Source organism: Centruroides vittatus, unplaced genomic scaffold (genome assembly GCF_030686945.1).
Source record: "Centruroides vittatus isolate TY-2023 unplaced genomic scaffold, ASM3068694v2 contig_3175, whole genome shotgun sequence".
Taxonomy (NCBI): domain Eukaryota; kingdom Metazoa; phylum Arthropoda; class Arachnida; order Scorpiones; family Buthidae; genus Centruroides; species Centruroides vittatus.
This window is the reverse complement of record NW_027122041.1, coordinates 709949-728097: the sequence shown is the minus strand read 5'-3', so window position 1 is coordinate 728097 and position 18149 is coordinate 709949. Positions and strand designations below refer to the sequence as shown.

At 31.5% G+C, this 18149-nt stretch overlaps 1 protein-coding gene across 3 annotated transcripts; it reads right to left on the bottom strand.

The window, feature by feature from the left end:
• Positions 1-269: 269 nt before the first annotated feature.
• LOC136973452 (uncharacterized) lies at positions 270-16650 on the bottom strand. Of its 3 annotated transcripts, none has more exons than XM_067268181.1 (8): positions 16500-16650; positions 11147-11377; positions 10851-11078; positions 5635-5892; positions 3585-3701; positions 3067-3502; positions 566-599; positions 270-466 (listed from the first exon to the last, which is right to left on the bottom strand). In XM_067268181.1, the coding sequence occupies exons 1-6, from the start codon at positions 16534-16536 to the stop codon at positions 3297-3299; spliced, it is 1077 nt and encodes a 358-aa protein (XP_067124282.1). In that variant the 5' UTR covers positions 16537-16650; the 3' UTR covers positions 270-466; positions 566-599; positions 3067-3296. The 3 variants fall into 3 exon arrangements, with proteins under 3 accessions (XP_067124282.1, XP_067124283.1, XP_067124284.1); XM_067268182.1 differs by having other exon boundaries at positions 11147-11362; positions 16500-16644; XM_067268183.1 differs by having other exon boundaries at positions 11147-11362; positions 16576-16594.
• Between the last annotated feature and the right edge of the window lie 1499 nt (positions 16651-18149).

Genomic DNA, 18149 nt, shown 5'->3' with positions numbered 1-18149 from the left:
CATCACGTGCAGCGAAGGAAAGACAAATTTACTAACACTTTTCTTCATTTTTTAAAAATAAAATAAACAATAAACTTTATGAATTTTATTTTTTATAACCATTATTTTCAAATTTTTACATTTTAATTTCCTCCAAAAAATAATCATTTTATAAATGATTAAATATTGTAAACATATCAATATATACGAATTTTATTTAAAACAAGATATAAAATGAAAATAAATATCAAAATCGAAATCAATAAGACTGTATATTTTACGTAAAAAAATAAAACATTAATCTTAAACAGTCTCTTCAATTAGACTAACCATAGCCTGTGAAAGAATATCCATATCCTCTGTTTTTGCAGACACCTTTTCTGATTTTGACTCTTCAGCATCACCATTATTGTCCACACTCTCATTAGTGATCTCATCTTTACTCGTATCCACTTTATCATTAATTTTATCCACAGATTCTAAATTTCTACACAGAATATAGTCAGATTAATTTTTGAAACTAAAACAAATCAATTATTAATTTTGAAATATTTTTAAATTAAAATAAAGTAAGCAATTATCTTACCTAAAGGAAGATGTCTTGTTCTCATTATCCGTTTCTGTAAAGTATTTTTCGTTTAAATTATTTAAAAATTATATGAGTAACTGAATATTATCTTATGTTTTTTTAATATTTGAAATACTGAAAATATTAGCTGAAAGTAGATATTAATTAATTTTATTTTCTCTCTTTGTTCATTAATTGATGCTGCATAAGACTGATCAGAACTAACACAGAATTAGTTTTGTATGAACTAATTATAACGATTCAATTAAAAAATTTTAATGTATATATCGTAAATTTAAATGTAAAATGTGTCATTCATTCGTCTTAATTTGTTAAGAAATTGTTCAGAAATCAAGAATTATAATATAGTCTGTGAGAAGTCCACAACTAACAGTCAGTTCAGGCAAATAGTCCAGATTCAGACCTATGTCTTACAAAGACATTATGACATGTATTAAATAAAATTGTGGGGAAGAAAACATTCACAAACAATACCTGAACTAAAAATTGCGAGAATGGACAACTAGAGGGAAATCATACCATAAGCATCTGTAAAACTTATAATAAAACTTCCTACACACATGTATTAAGGCAAGTATTAAAACTCTGAGAGGCCTACAAAATATTAATGTTGATTTCCTATTTTTGTGTTTTATTTTTTCCACATGGTCTAATACTTTTTTCTGCAAAGTAGCTCAATAAAAGGAAGACACAAGCTACCAAAAAATGGTATGGAACATTATGCAAGAAGCTCAAACCTCTATAATTGTACGTCGGATCAGCGCTTTCACAAGGTGGCTTTGGTTGCATTCGGGGCTAACTTGGCTTTGAAAACAAGGAATATGGTTTCGGTCAACATACAACGAAGTTTCAGTTATATACAAGGTATGTTCGGCATGTTAACTTATCAACTATAAGGGAACTTGTAAATAACTTAAATCACTTACCTTCTCCGCGAATAGAAATTGTAATCGGTATTATTATATTATAGTAAGCTAATATTTACATTCCCTGCGTATTAAAATCGTAATCAGTTTTTAATATTATTGTAACTTTGCAGTGATCAAGGTTATTATCTACCTACCCAAAAGTGATGGGTTTTGCATAATACTGTATTTCTTGTAATTGATAATAATGTATAACGGTTTTGTCAACTGTTGTAGTATTGATTATTAATAATTTCCGATGCAGCGCTCTGAGGTCCTAAAAACTTTTTTCACCTTTACTTTTCCCCCTTTTCCTTTATACTTCTCCCTTCAGAACCTTCCCTTCAACCTTTTCTTCACCTCTTTTTCTTCCTAGTGGGCTAAGTTTGCAAAAGCAGGCAGCCCCTCTTTCTTTATTAGAGTATTATTAGAGTATTTGTGAATTATTAAATATAATTTTGTTTTGCAAACGACATTGTTATCACCAATTCACGTAACTTTCTAGCTCTCAAACTCGAATTTGCGCATAGACCTTATTACTGCTAGTGTGAATGATTCTTTTTATTTGAAGTATTTCAGTTTAGCACCATACTCGATTTAGTACCAATTTCAGAAATCGTGCTAAATCGAAGTTTGACTGTTACACTTGTATATTATTTTATCAGTATTATATAATACTTTTAACAATTCCTGTGTTCATTTTAAATAGTAGACTTTCAAATTTGAATGCAAATAGTCACAATTTTCTCAATTTTCAATGTCTGAATTTTTATAAATACGAGATAGTTTTGAAAAAATTATAACTTACATAAAACATTTTCCCAATGATACATACATAACGCAATATATATAGTTACAGCATACAATTATTTGGGATACCTAATGTAATGCAAGGCAGAATAGAGTTAAAAGTGTAAACATTTTGCAAATTAAAGTGAGTATTTATTCGCACATTTAATTGTTATGCTTAAGTTTTAGAAGGCTGAGGAAGTAACTTTTCAGGTCCACGTCAATACTACAGAACGGTTAGAACCGTCAGAAAAAGCGGTTTATGGGTGTTCATATAAGGTTTAAGTGTAAACTGTAAAACGTAACAATCCATGATATCGCATTATTTATTAATTTCAAGAAAAATCTTCTCATATTAGAAGGAAAATTTTCTATATACAGGATGTCTAGACAATAGATCAAGAGCAGTTGACTAATCGAATGGATATCCAAGAATCTGGATCTCGTAACTTAAAATTTTCTCTACGTTCGTCAGCAGTTTTCAATGCGCTCAAGCACCGTTATTGATCTTAAGAACAAATCCGTACCGCTTGTCGAAAATCATATCTGATATTTTTGAACATCATTGATGATGCTTTTCAACAACAGCATGTTAATCTGAGCATGCAAGAGAAAGGATATCAATTTGCGCATTTGCCTCCGCAATGATTTTATCTATCGAGAGAACATAACTTACGAACCACTATACACAATTCTGTTCAATATGGAAAAATTATTTAGTATATATATATATATATATAGTATATAGTATATATATATACTAAATAAAATCAATCAATATCTTAAAATACTCAAATTACTCACCAATTGGAAATGATTCAGAATTTTCTAAACTACTGAAAGAAAAATTATTGTTATCAACAATTCTTTGTAGATTTGCGAAACTTTCTCCATCGAGCATTATATTTTCAGTCTCTTCAGTAAAATTACTTGTATCTAAAAATTCTAAATTATTAAAAAGTTGTTGATCTGAAGGTAGATATGTTGAACTATGAGATGAGATCTGCTGATGTGGATTAGATACTAAAAAGTTTCTATATTTTGGAGTTTCTTCCAATTTCAATATATTCGCTCACACCATACGGCACTTCCTCAGGAGTTAATGACTTAATAATAGGTATACCATTAGTAAAAAGAGGACATGGATATATCGGTTCATGAAAAGGAAAAGATTGAGGTCTAATGTTGGGCAGAAAGTTAATACCAGATTTTGTATGATATTGTTCGCCAGGAAACATGGCTGAAAAATTAAATAATAAATCCGAAAATAAAAAACAAAATCAGAAAAATTTTAAAAATTATTATTTTATTTTTTTCATTACCTTCTATATGAGATTTGGCTTTACTTTTTAATTTGTTCTGAGATAATGATTTATTAATTCTAGCTAATTTGATTTGTTCTTTTCTTTTTCTTGCAAGAAATGGGTTGTATTCATAATCTAAATAATAATTTAAAAGCAATTGTAATGATTGTAAGAAATTTAAAAAAAGTTATTTTAGTCTTTTGGGCACTAAGAGGGCATTTCTCATACCCTTGCTCACAAGGAGCGTAGTATAAAAAAATGTAGCAACAAGTTGTGCTACTTTCCTGACAATTATGAGATTTTATTTAAAAAATAAATTTTTGTATTATTAATCATAATAAATAAATAGAATTGTGTATGGCACAATCTATTATAAGATTTTGTTATAAAAACTTGTATATTTTCAATTATTATAAAATGGGAAAAAGCTTAATTTTGAAGGTAAAGATGAGTTTTATTAAAAAAAAAAAAAAAAAAAAAACTGGATGCTAACAGCAACTAAAATCTTTACGTCCGACCCCATTCCAGACATGACCCCCGCAATTCTTTATGCAGCGCTCGAGAAGCGCTTTAAGCCTGGACTCCACATTACCTGAAAACAGAAACTCAGAAACAGAACTGAAACATACAGCGTTTTCATTTCAGTTCTGTTTTCGTTTTACCTTGACGCTTACGTGGAAATGCGTTATCTGTTGATCAGTTCTGTTATTGTCGTAAAGAGTCAAACATGGACGACGCTGCGGATTTTGCCATGCTTTCTCTGCATTTATTAACAATTTCATTGTTAATAATCTTTGAATTACAGTAGAGAGTCGTTAATCGGAACCCCGGTAATCGGAATCGCCGGTAATCGGAACGATTTTTCAGTCGGACTGTGTCGTGCTGAATCGAACGTTTTTAATACTAGATTTACTTCTAAAGTATAATTTTCATGTTTTTATATTTTTCAATATATTTATTTTGTTTGTACAAAATGAAGAAATAATTTTTAACGATATGATAGCCTCGATTATTGTTATAAAAATTTTCGTTAGGATTAAAATCGACGAAAATTCAACACGAAGCGACACGCAACGGAGAAAAATTTGAACATCGGACAGGTTAATATATTTTTTCGTACATAATCGGTAATCGGAACAAATCACTAATCTGAACAACCCCAGTCCCCAATTGATTCCGATTTTCGACTCTCTACTGTATTTACATTTTTTGTCGTACAGACCTCTGTATTTTCTAACTTCTTCGATGATTAATTCCAAATCGATTTCTTTCCTCGTCCTTTTCGCTACACTTTCCGCCATTACGACAATCAAACTACACGTGACTACGCGTCACAAATTCTTGCGTTTTTATTGGCTGCAGCACGACAGAAGTGCGGAACGAAAACGGAAAAGTTAAATAATTTTTAACTCTGCTTTCAGTCTTGTTTCTGTCCAATTGAACGTTCCAAAACTGAAAGTTTCGTCAGTTTGGCTTTCAGTTTTACGATTACGTCGCGGATGCCGGTAATGTTGAGTCCAGGCTTTACAGCGAACACACTGAAATTGGTTTCTAATTGGCCAACATTGCTCGTAACGTCATTTCGCTACGCTCTCGCTGCATAAAGAAACGTGGCCGACAAGTGATAACCCTTTAATTTCCATTACCTCGACTTTCCACGCCTAAAATTTAATAGCTTCAATGTCTCTCATATACAAACTACCATGCCAAATTTCGTTTCTTAATCTTCATCTCATCCTGAGATGCTAACTAAACGAAAGAACTCCAGTTTACACACACACATCCACAATTTTTTTTTTTTTTTTTACTTTTTGGGGTTTATGGAGTCTCAAACCATGTAGATTTGCAAAAGACTCAAAATTTGACATGATTCCAATACTTTCCCTGATTATGTATACTTAACAACCAAGAAAATAAAATGAGGATTTGGAAGAATCATCCATGAAAGTTTCTGAACATATATGAACTGAAAGTTTATGACCAGGATATGAACCCGCTTCTTTCAGACAGATAGGCTTACAACTTTATCATTTCAAAAATTAAAATATTTAAAAATTTAACAAATTACCTGGATATTTCTTGCGATGTTGTAATTCAATTAGTTTTGCTTTCTTAAAATATTCTTCTTTTACTTCTGCTGATAATTGCCTCCATAATTGTCCTAAACGAACACTAATAGATTTATTAGTCTCATTTGTATATTTCTGCGATAATAATCTCCTGTATTCTTTGCCGAATATCATAAAAGCATTCGGAGGTCTAGGAATTTTAAATGATGGAGATTCTTGATTAATTATATTTTTTTGAGACTGTTCTTGAATTTCTCCTAAAAATTTGTGAAAATCATTTATTTAAGTAAGCACCAATCTTTAAACTTAGCAAAAGGATGACTTTTGCTAAAATTCAATCATCTTAAAATTAAATTAATATAAAAATCTTACATTTTAATTATACAAAATTTGATTCAAGCGTACTGTAAATTATTTCTAAATTAAATTAAATCAGACTAAAACATTACTTTAAGTATAAGCATACTGTATATACACGTTGTTAAATAAGTTACGTACCCAGATACTGGGTGTTCGGAAAGTCACTGTGCACTTTTCTAATCATATTTTCGCATTATTTCGAACCACCAGATCTAAACCAACAGACTATTAAGTATGGAGAGTAGCAAAATCTGCAGTGTATCGAGATCGTCCGCGCACGCTAGATGACTTGAAAGCATCGATAACAGTATTCATTCAGTCTATTTCAAGCAAGCGATAGCGGTGTTTAGAAACACAAGGATCTAAGCCTGTATTGAAACTAACCGGGCGTCACTTTCAACATAGTTTATAATTGTCATTCATATTTACCTCCTGTCAGCGCCGGATTAAGCCTCTAGCGGGCCCTAGACAAAATTTAAATTTGGCCCCATTTAAATAAGTTGCTTCTAAACAAATCTTATATAATGTGACATTAGCGTAGGTGACATTAGCATGGGTGACACCCGGTGCGGATATCGTGGTGTCACCCTTTTTAACTCTTTTATAAAACTCTATTGAATTGTAATATCTTCGCACTCGAGCAACTTGAACGCTACATCGAATATGCGATGTCGCGACGTATAAGTTTAGATTTAAAAAATAAATCATAACCATACATCAGTACTACCACGAGAGGCGGCTCTAGGAATATTTCTAGATGGTGCGAGAGATCTCGTGGCGCACATTACCTCTGACGCGCGGGTGGCTGTTGACCTTTTTTTTTTTTTTTTTAGATAATGGCTAGTCGAGCGGAGCTTAGTAGGTATTGTTAAATACAGTCTTTTCTGTCCTATCCAATTTCTTAAATAATTTTTAACTCGTTTTGAAACAGAGAAATCTTCTGCACTGAAGCCGGGCCCTTCCGAATTACGGGCCCTAGACATTTGTCTACTTTGCCTATTCGATAATCCGGCCCTGCCTCCTGTATTCCATATTGAAACATGTCTGTTAACAAAATATATAAGTGCGCAGTGACTTTCTGAACACCCTGTAGTATTAATTACTGTAACTCGGCTACAGCTACGTCTGAGACGGATATGTAAATGATTACAGTTGTGATTCGATAGAAAATCAGATAACACCATAACAGTGCCTTAAGTTAGTATCTTATAAAAGGCTCATAGAAGTTCACTGCGTTCAGAATTTTTCAGTACTTATTGTTTGGAGATCTTCGAATTGTAGACATGCTTGTACAATGCAGTAAAAGACATTAATTACAGTTGGCAGAATTTGACAAAAGTGGCATCATCGGGCTGAGGAAATTGCTCGCCATCTGGGCTATTCTGATCTAAGTGTAGGGTAATGCAATCTTCACGACACCATACATAATGGACATGCTCTGAATCTCCTAGACAGATTGGAGCAGCAGATGCAATATCTGTAGTCAAATCTGTCAGAAGATAGCCCGCGATTCCTGTATGCCTCTACACGTCTACAGTATGCCCGACTATATTATTAACACATTATCCTGGCAAGGATAGTACTAAATAAGGTACTAAAGATTTATTTTAATAATGTAAACATTAAAAATGTAACCAATTACAGTATAAAAGAAGTTTACTATCGATGTTATCTGCCAATAACCTGCCTTTTTTATCTCTAGTTGCTGTAGAATTTTAGGGTGTGTATTTTTGGAAATACTGAAATATTTTTCACCCGGGGTTTCTTACAAAGCATTTATTGGTTGAAACAGTTAAAAGACACATACAAGAAAGCTAATCAGAGCTTAGATGGCAGCAGACTTGTTTGTAAAAAACGCCTCTAAAGTTGACAATTTTTTTTCCGAAAAATTCCTGAAACGTAATACTTTTTTGTTTTCGTTATAAATAAATAAAAATGATGTATTTTGAGTAGTTTCGTTGATTGATATATCAAAAACACATTCCCACAAATGTCCAAAATGTAAAAACCACGAAAAAAATTATGATTTTTACAAAATTAATTTTTGAAAATGGGGTGCGGCTGGGCCTCGCGCGCCCAACAATACGTGAAACCCTCGCGCGCCTGACACAGGGTTAAGAAAAATTAAATGAAATGTTTTATGGAAAATTACGATATTAAACACAAGTATAATATAATTATTATTTCTGTATCAATCTAGTTCTTATTTTTATCCATTTTAAATAAAGTATGCAGATTTATTGGAATTTATTGAATTATTAAACAATTTGGCAAAAGATGATAGGGTATCGCCATCTGTTGATAACTTTTGAAATTATCGTTTCTGAAAATTAAATAACAAAATTATACTTTAGTACTTTTAAATAACAATTCCGTTATTAAGTATAGCAAGTTTCAATTTTTAGCCAAAATATACTGGGTTATTAGTATTTAATTTATTCAATTATTAAAATTAATTTGATATTAAATGCAAGCGTGTCGCCATCTGTTGGTAATATTAATAATTTTATGAACAACAAAACAAGGTTACTAGATAATACAGTATGGTTTTGGGAGCAGGTATTGCAATCACCCTTCGGTTTCGTCCTAGAGACAACTGCTTCCGATAGAGCGGTGTTATGATCGTTCGATGATGCGTTCGTTAATAGCGGTCGCTCTATGTCTCCGCTACTATTGGAGTGCGCAGCTATTTGTAGGCAGGAACAACGGTGAAAAAACGAAAGATGGCGGCGTCCGTACTATCGAAAATATCGTGATGGTGGAATCTATGTTTTTAAAATATGCGTTTTTAGAGACAAAAGAAGGGTTCCAATTGTAAAATTTAACCATAAAATGAATTATCTTGCCGACAGAGCATTCAAAGTAGCCACGAAAAAAATTAAAATGCCGGTTACCACTCGAAAAAAAATTCGAGAAGACACATCACTACGAGCACTAACTTGCGCTTTCACAACTTCTAAATTTTCATTCGTAAAACTATATAATGGACCACAAAACGAAACTATCTGAGCCGTGGAGGACGCCATGTTATTTTCCACCGTAAACTTCTACTACAAGCAGCCGTTTTTGCCGGAATATAGGAATGCTTTCCCCGGAATTTTTAAACGGATTCCGCAGTTATGTGAAGGAATAAAAGAACACACCCAGAGTGAGAGAGAATTGCATTACCGCGTGTACGTTTTTAAAAATGATTTTATGGTGAATTTAATTACTTCAGTTTTCTTTTTTTTTGTATTTTTATTGACATTTTTAATAACATATTTTTAACGAATTTGTTCAAAAAATATATTTTGCAAAAGCTTCTAACTGAATTATAAAATCATTCATTAACCATTAATTTTTAATATTAAAAAAAGGAAAAAGTATTGTTGTTGTTTTGAAAGGATAAAATGCGTACATCTTTAAAATAATGAAGATTTTACAAGATAAATAATTTTAATGCTTTTAAATAAAAATTAATTGTGAAATTTTAGATCGTATTAAGCATAGGTTTATGTCATTCATTTGGGAAACATGGTATAATTTTGAAAAAAAGGCTCCTTTTTTGCTATTTAACTATATTTGGCAAGGTTTTAATTTATATTTAGAAGTCAAGTTACGTATTAGTTTTATATACGTTTTGTATATACTTGGTCTGTCTTCTGTCTGAATCCTCGCCGTAGTGTTCCAAGTGAGCAAAAGTGGCTCTAGACAAAAAATTTTGCTCTGCTCCCCAACCATGTTGTCTAATAACCTTGAACATAACAGTATGTTGCTAAGTGGACGCCATGATTGGTTTCTTTCATTGAAATTCTAACGACCACAACACTAGCAGTCAAAATGGCATTCTCATTAGTAAATAATTCTGTTTTAAGAAGAACTTTATATGTAAAATTATGATTAAATAAGTAATATTTTTCAAATATATCATGAAATTGTTATTATATTATGACTAATAAGTGCAACTTAAAAATACACATTTAAAGCTATAAAAGTACAGATAAAATAACTAATTTTTAGAAATGTGCTGAAGTTTTCTATTATGTATGTATGTATGTATAGACAATCGCACTTGCATAAATGCACAAACACAGACAACAGTCGCACACAAAAGAATAATATATATGTGCGGTATATACTGTGTATAATATGCGCGCATGTTTATGCACACATAACTTATACACAATATACAGTAGAATGTTGATAAACTGAATAATTTACTTCACTTTTTAAAGATTCACTATCGTTGTTCATTGTATATGTGTATATACTTAATTACGTAATTAATATACAAGTAGGCCTCCTACAACGCGGTACCTTTACAACGCGGTTTAGGATATTTAGAAACGAATTATCTTTCACATAACAGAAAAATCGTAACGGGTCACATAAGTGCAGTGGAACTTGATGGAACAAGCTCAGATCTTGAAATAAGGCCAGTCAAACATTCTCGAACAACTATAATAAGTGACGATGAGGACTGAATTTGAGCATAACATTATGTTTCTTTTTGATTTTTACTTGAAATCATAATCTTTTTAGTTTTTATATGATGTTGAATTTTATTTAAGCTTTTTATGTGCATAAATTTAAAAAATGATGAAAACGTTACACCATAAAAGGCAGTTTTTCTCTTTTTAGAACCGAATCCCAGTTTTTGTATTAAGTTGGTGTCTCCTACAACGCGATTTCCCACAACGCGGTATTTTCAAGGAACGTATCTACCGCGTTGTAGGAGGCATACCTGTAATTAAGTACCTACCTTGATTTTTTGGATAATATATAAAAGTTTGATTTAAAAATAATAGTATTAAATACTGTATTACTAAAACTCTTCGAAATTCTGAAAAGTCCAATAAAATAGCAGAATTTCTACCTGACAAAGTTACTTTGCTAGATTTTTCTTTATCTTTCTCCTTTGATAAGTAAACAATTGTAGGATTTGATACTGAAGAACTTTCTGATTTAAAAGTTTGTGATGGAGATAAATTTTTTGTTTTTACTTCAGATTTTTCGTTACAATTTAAAATGACTTGCTGATTTGGATATGCAAATGGAAATTGTGGAAAAGGCACGTGTCGTCTCACATACTGTCCTTCCATTACTGAAAAGAAAATTCAATTTCAGAAGTTTTCATAGATATTATTTATGTTACAAAAAAATTATATTTACTCTTTGATTCTGGATTTGTTTCTGCTTGCATCATTCCTGCTTTTAAGTAATAAATCTCTTTAACTGTTTCTGGCATGGATCTCCAAACTTCGCCCAAACGTGCTAAAATCATATTTTCAGGCTCATTAGGAAAATTTTCGCTCATTCTCTTTTGATTTTCTTTAGAGAAAATAGAAAATGCACTGGGAACTTCAGGAAGAGTTAACGAAGTCATTTCTGAAAATTCATTTACTGAAAGAAATCACAATGTTTTGAATATACTGCATATCTAACTAGCATATTAGTAGATTCAAAATTATGCTCATTAAGCATTTTTTAAACATTAGTTATGTTAATTAAAATTTCTTGTATGTTAGAAGGACCTCCAAAAAACTAGAAACACCTAAAATGGCTAAGTGGACATCATGAATTAAGAGCCACCTCGAGCTAGATGACATAATCGAGCTTAAGATAGCATCAAAAATGACACATATTAAGATGGCTCTAAATTAGTTTGTTCTTAAGCTACATTGTTCCATTTAATTTTAAGAACCCAACTAGCTATTCTTGTGCAATTTATAAATAATTTGATAGAAAATATATATATTAAGATGCATATAGAGTTAATAAAACAACTAAAATCTACATCTTATCAGTGAGAAAAACTTAAACTTAAAACAAACGTTTTCAATCTGTTGAAGGATCACCCATGTGAGGAGATACAAGGGACGTGGATCATTGACCCCCAACGTCGGTGGAAAATATTATCGACTTTTGATCCGGGATGCATATATTATTTATAAATATGTAATCAATAATTAACTGTAATTGTCGATATAGTTAGTTCTTAAAGTGAGTTTTATCGAAAAGCTTTCCAGATCAGTGATCACTATTTTCACCTTCGACCTTTATGTCGCGCTCCTAAGTAAGAGATCATTTCTCTCCTCTCGGATTATAATTTTGATTCGGAGTTATAAAAATTCAAATAAAGATTCGAATTGTAAGATACACAAAAAAGTTCAAATACAAACGAGCAATTACCGTATTTTACGGACTATAAGACGCTACGAACTATAAGACGCACCTTAATTTTTAAGCAATTTAAAAAAAAAAATACCTATAAGATGCTACGGACTATAAGACGCACCTGAATTTTGGAGGCAATTTTTCGAAGAAAAAAGTGCGTCTTATAGTCCGTAAAATACGGTATTTATTGTGACATTGCCACAATGCCGACAACTTTTAACCATATTTTTAATTTACAGTAAAACTTGTCTATGCGACCACCTACGGTTCCTTCAAAAAGTGGTCTTTTAGACAGATTGTCGTCCAAAACAAGTGGTGGTGTAATACCGTATTTCCGCACTATTTTGCGCACAGATATAGCAAAACTCGAGGTGAGAAAAATAAGCGAATTTTTTCAACGTTAGAGCTATATTGGTATTGTATTTTATTCTTATTGGATAACTCGATTAACAAGTCGTTGTGATTTTATAAGATTTAATACCAGTATTTTAAAGATTAATACAATATTCGCATTTTCTCAATTATAATGCACACTTTCTTTTTCCCGACTTAATTAATTCAACTTGATTCTCTTCGTTCGCTCCTCAGTTACATGTATTACTTCATCGATATACAAGTGCGTGGTATCTCTCTATCACTTTGGTTTTGGTTTCCGTTAGTTTAATCTTGTTTTAACTTTAAAAATACTGTTTTTTTAATATTTAATATTTTGTTAAGTACAATAAAAATTATTAATTAATAATAAAACGATACTATTATTTCTTCTCATAATACGATTTCATTACATCAATGACAATCGCGGATTCGAAAAAGGAAGGTTGCCTGTAAAACTGATTTTTGCATTAATGCGTTTATTGTCTTTTGAATATTTTGCGTGCGAAAATTACTTGAATATTATTTTTCTAAAAATATCGCGGAAATAAGGTAGGTTGATACAGAAACTATCGCACATGTACTGTATATGAGCTTCAAAAATAAATAAATAAAATAAATTTTATCAAACGATGAGATCAGATATTTTATACCCCTAAGGAAAATACTGTAGGTCTACGGTAAAATAAATTTTGTTTTCCCACAGTTAAACTTCGCCGCTAATTGCCGTTGTGATAAACCATTTTCACTTTCTCTGATAACTTTAACACGACAACAGTTGACATTTCTTTCGTTTTTCGGACAATTTCGAACAAACAAATGAATTTCCTTTGTTGCTACACTAATTCATTAACACCTGCACCTAATTTCAAGACTGGAAAAAGTGCCCGAAGAGGGTTCGTACAAGAGTTTAGACCAGATATATTCGCGGAAGTGGTCGGTTATTAGAGTTGTATGTTGTTTCCGACCAAAAAGCGATGTCCGCGGTCGTGTTACATAGGTGGTCGTTTAGTACAGGTAACTTACACGAAGACTCTATGTAGGCCTAAGGTGCGCCCCATAAATATAAAGGCACAACTTGTTATGCAAATAAAAGCTAAACTAATTATCACATAACAAAACCAATTTAATTTTGAGGTAGTTACAACTTAAAAATAAACATACTGAAAAATCATGTAATTATATTGTTTAACAACTTAACAATTAATTAATTTAAATCAAAATCACGTTTCTCGCTGTCCCAAAAATATAAAGGCAGGTTCAATTTACTAACAACAGAGGTCATACGGTACTACAGTATAACTTCCAAGTATTTCAAATGTTTATTTCTGTTACGTATTGATGTAAATGAGTTGTTTTTCATCATGGGACTTGCAAACCTTTAAGAGATGTTAAAAAAGGCAAGATTTTAGCTTTAAGATATGAAAATTACTCAGCAAGAGTAATTGCAAAGAAGAGTAATCGTTCTCCAACTGTAATTGACAATTTCATAAAGCTTGGAGACAAATACGGACAAAAGAAATCAACAGGTCGACCTTCAAAGCTTACAAATAGAGGAAAACAGTATTTTGAGGGAAATCAAAAGCAACCAAACATCTTTACGAAATCTAGCATCAAAACCACAGCTTAATGTATCAAAATCTACAATTGGAAGAATTGTTAGTATATATTAGCATCTCATCTATAAGAAGAAAAAGCCTGCACCATCATTAACCCCCCCGTCTATGAGCAAAAGCACTTGCAGTGGACACGGGAGAAAATGAGATGGACAGATACATGGAAACACATCATCTGGAGTGACGAGAAGTTTAGTCTTGATTTGAGGGGCGAGGAAGAAATATTTTCAAAACGGCAGCAAGTGGGAGGCTTAGTGAAGGTATGAGGTGGGTTTAGTCAGTTTGGCAAGGCAAATATTGCATTCCTCAGTGGCCAAATGAATGCAAATCATTATCAAGACATGCTAGAAAGTTCCTTTGCCTTGGACTGATATAATTGCAGGAAATTGTTGGTTTTTCCAACAAGATACCGCCCCTATCGACACAGCTAAATCAACTTATGAGTGGTTTTTAAGTAATGGAGTCCCAGTTAATGATTGGTCAGCTCGTTCCCCAGATTTGAATTTAATGCAAAACCTCTGGGGAATCTTAGCTAGAGCTGTATAAGCTAAAGGGCGCTGCTAATATAACAGCGTAGATGAGTTAAAACATGCAATTAACATCCATTGGGAAGAAATAACTACAATAGTCCTTTAAAAATTTATACAATCAATGTCAGACCGTATCTACAAACTTATAATGAAATGGAGAAGTGTATTGGTTATTAGTTGATTATTAGCGAGGTTGAGGCCGAAGTTTTAAACGCAAAAACGTGTACGTCGGACGTTCGGCGCCGCTTTCCTGTAAGCCTAGAAGTTTGTCAATGGTGTTTGGTAAGTCAGTGAAATCATGCTCGACGTTCCAAACGCCATTGTCTAGGCTTACAGGAAAGCGGCGCCGAACGTCCGACATACACGTTTTCGCGTTTAAAACTTCGGCCTCAACCTCGCTATTATTAAAGATTTGTAACAATACTTTCTACTGTTCTACTGATTTTGTAGTATGTACTGTACTTATATTTTTGGGAGAGAGAGAAGCGTGATTTTGACTTAAATTAATTAATTGTTAAGTTGTTAAACAATATAATTGCATGATTTTTAATGTTTATTTGTAAGTTGTAATTACCTCTAAATTAAATTGGTTTTGTTATATGATAATTAGTTTAGCTTTTATTTACATAACAAGTTGTGCTGTTATATTTATGGGACATGCCTTGTAAACTATTCCGTGCCAGAAATTTTTGCCCGTTTTGACAGGTGCAGGTGGTCGCCTAAGCAGTTTTTACTGTATTTCATTTAAAATATATGCTCCCCACCTCAAATTAGTACTGTAGTGTCTTGCTACTATACATTACTGTACACTATACTTTTCTGTTAGCAGTGGAGTCGTGCCGGTCATCTATTAGCTGCCTTCAGGAAAACGTTTGAATTGAAATAACATTACTTCCGGCTTCCATGGAAAGTTTGTATATAGTTACTTGGGACCTCCCGCTCCTACTGTTTCCATATCTGGTCTCGTCTTACAGCTATCTAACTCTATTCTCGAGACTAAGGAAAGACAGACAGGCAGACATCAGACAGACGATTGTGGGAATTTATAGGTCTACAATTTTTTTAAATTGCAGCCCAATTTACCAAAAATAACTAAACAGGAACTAGAAGGGATTCGCAATCTTAGCATTTAGTTTTTATTACGTTTTTGTTTATATACTTAATGTTTTGTTTGTATGTTAAAGTCATGTTTGCATGGCTCTGGCAATGAACTTATATAACAGGGGTGGGCAAGCAAGAGTTCAGTGGGAGCCGAAATGTACGTTTTGCAAAATGCATGGGAGCCGCAGTTCTGTACTGTCGTGGCGGATAGTATGGTAAGGCGCGCGATTTTATTATATAATATAAATATAATATAAAAGAAATATTGAATTTTTTTAATAAACATATTTTCATAAAATTATGAAAATAATGTTGTAAAAATAGTAATAAAAAGCAGAAATTAACACTTTCAGCAAGAGCCGCATGTACCTCAAAAAGAGCCGCATTTGCCCACGCCTATTATATAATGATCCTAACCTCATTGAATTTTTATTGAGATTTGAATTATTTTATTACACTGATAGTGAACAGTACCTTTTTCTAGTTATAGAGTTAATACAAGTATTTGCTTTACGTTCTATTCATAACGAATAGGAACAATTAAAATTAAAAAATATTGATAAATAATAAAATATATTTTAATGTTACTTGAAATGAATCAAAAACTATTTATAGTTTTGATATAGAATTAAAATTATATTCTATCTAAGCAGATCAATAAGTTAAAATAATAAATTATACGTATTAATGAAATATTTTTATATTTGAATATTTAATTTAAAATCTTACCAGGATTAATTTCAAAATTCACATCTGATGAATCCATCAAAACTTTTATAATGTGTAAATATAAATAAATAACCACAAATATTTTTCTCTATTTTTTTAATATTTTCAAATGAACGAAAACTCAAACTTTGTTCGATATATCGTTATTCGAATTTTTAATTATTACAGTTAAACTTTCAAAAATATTTTTTAAAATTTGTAGAATGTTTTTAACGGTATTTCATTTATGTTATTATCTATTCTTGGATTAATAAAAGCAAAATTTAAATAACCTTTTAATAAAATTTAATGGACCTAGATTGTACGATATATCAAATATAGTATATTATGGGGCTATTTGATGCATTGTAAAATACAATAGTATACAAGACAGATTGACTGCCTATTTTCCGGAACTTCGTGCTTTTAATCCGAACAGAATTGCGAGAAAACGTTATAAATCCCCACCAGTTTACAGCAAATGGTCACAGATGTTTAGCGAGAATTCACTAATATTGTCTACATTGCAATGGTTGGTAATCTCTATTTTCTCGTTTTCCTTATATTTAACTTGACTGTTGCTTCTGAAAAAGATCTAGTGTCAGTAGTATCAAGCGTAAACACCAGTCTCTACTTAATATAGCGGTGATCGTAATTAAAGTATCTTTATTCAACGCTATCTGGAGGGACATAACTATGACTGATAATTTCTAGTAATAGGAAATAATTCGAGTGGTATTTCACATGCAGTAGACAGTTTTATACCCAGAAATTGACCGTAGCACAAGCGTGGTACATAATTAAGCTACGTATTATTTGCCGCTCACATGTCACAAGTCCCATAGTGGTGAGTTTTAAAAAAAGATTTCCCAGCAGAAATCTTTCTCACGTATCTGGAATGTTAGTAAATAAAATTTGATTAAATTTGGACTGTTACATATTCCTCTAGACGACGCTGAATAAGTGTACTTTGATTACGATCACCGCAAAATTATAGACTGCTGTTTACACTTTATATTACTGACACTCATCTTTTTAGAAGCATTAATCAAGTTTTTAATAGATTTTTAAAAGTAATAGTTAGGCTCTTTAGTCCATCCTTTATAAAAAAATAAGTCTTATAAAAATTAGTTTTATACGTAATCTTGTAACCACTTTTCAGAAATCTTTATATATTTTATAGAAAACAGTTTTTGGAAAATTTAAGTTCTGTTCGTGTAATTCATCTCGTAAATCTGTAAGCAGTTATCGTTCTCGTTTGAAATGGTTCTTACTTTTAAGAAACCAGAAAAAATATGATGCAATGTACTATACTTGCCATCTGAAAACAACAAATTCGTTATTAAATTTATTTGAAGAAATGTAGTTAAAGATAATATAAATTTATAATTAAAGTAAATAATAAAAACTTGAAAAAAATTTTCCTATCTACAACCAAAAATCCGCCTATTAAAAGAGAGAGCGAGACTTTCCCAAATCTTTTCATGAAATTCAAAATCTGAAAAAATCATTGCCAATATTAGACGAATTGGATTAAATTAATATAAGAAATACATTTAATAAATATAAAATATAAAATACAACGCTTTCACAAAGAATAAAAACCTTTGTCTTTGCTTTTCTTTCGGTCATTGCACACCATCAGTAATTCATTAAAATTGACAAAAAGGA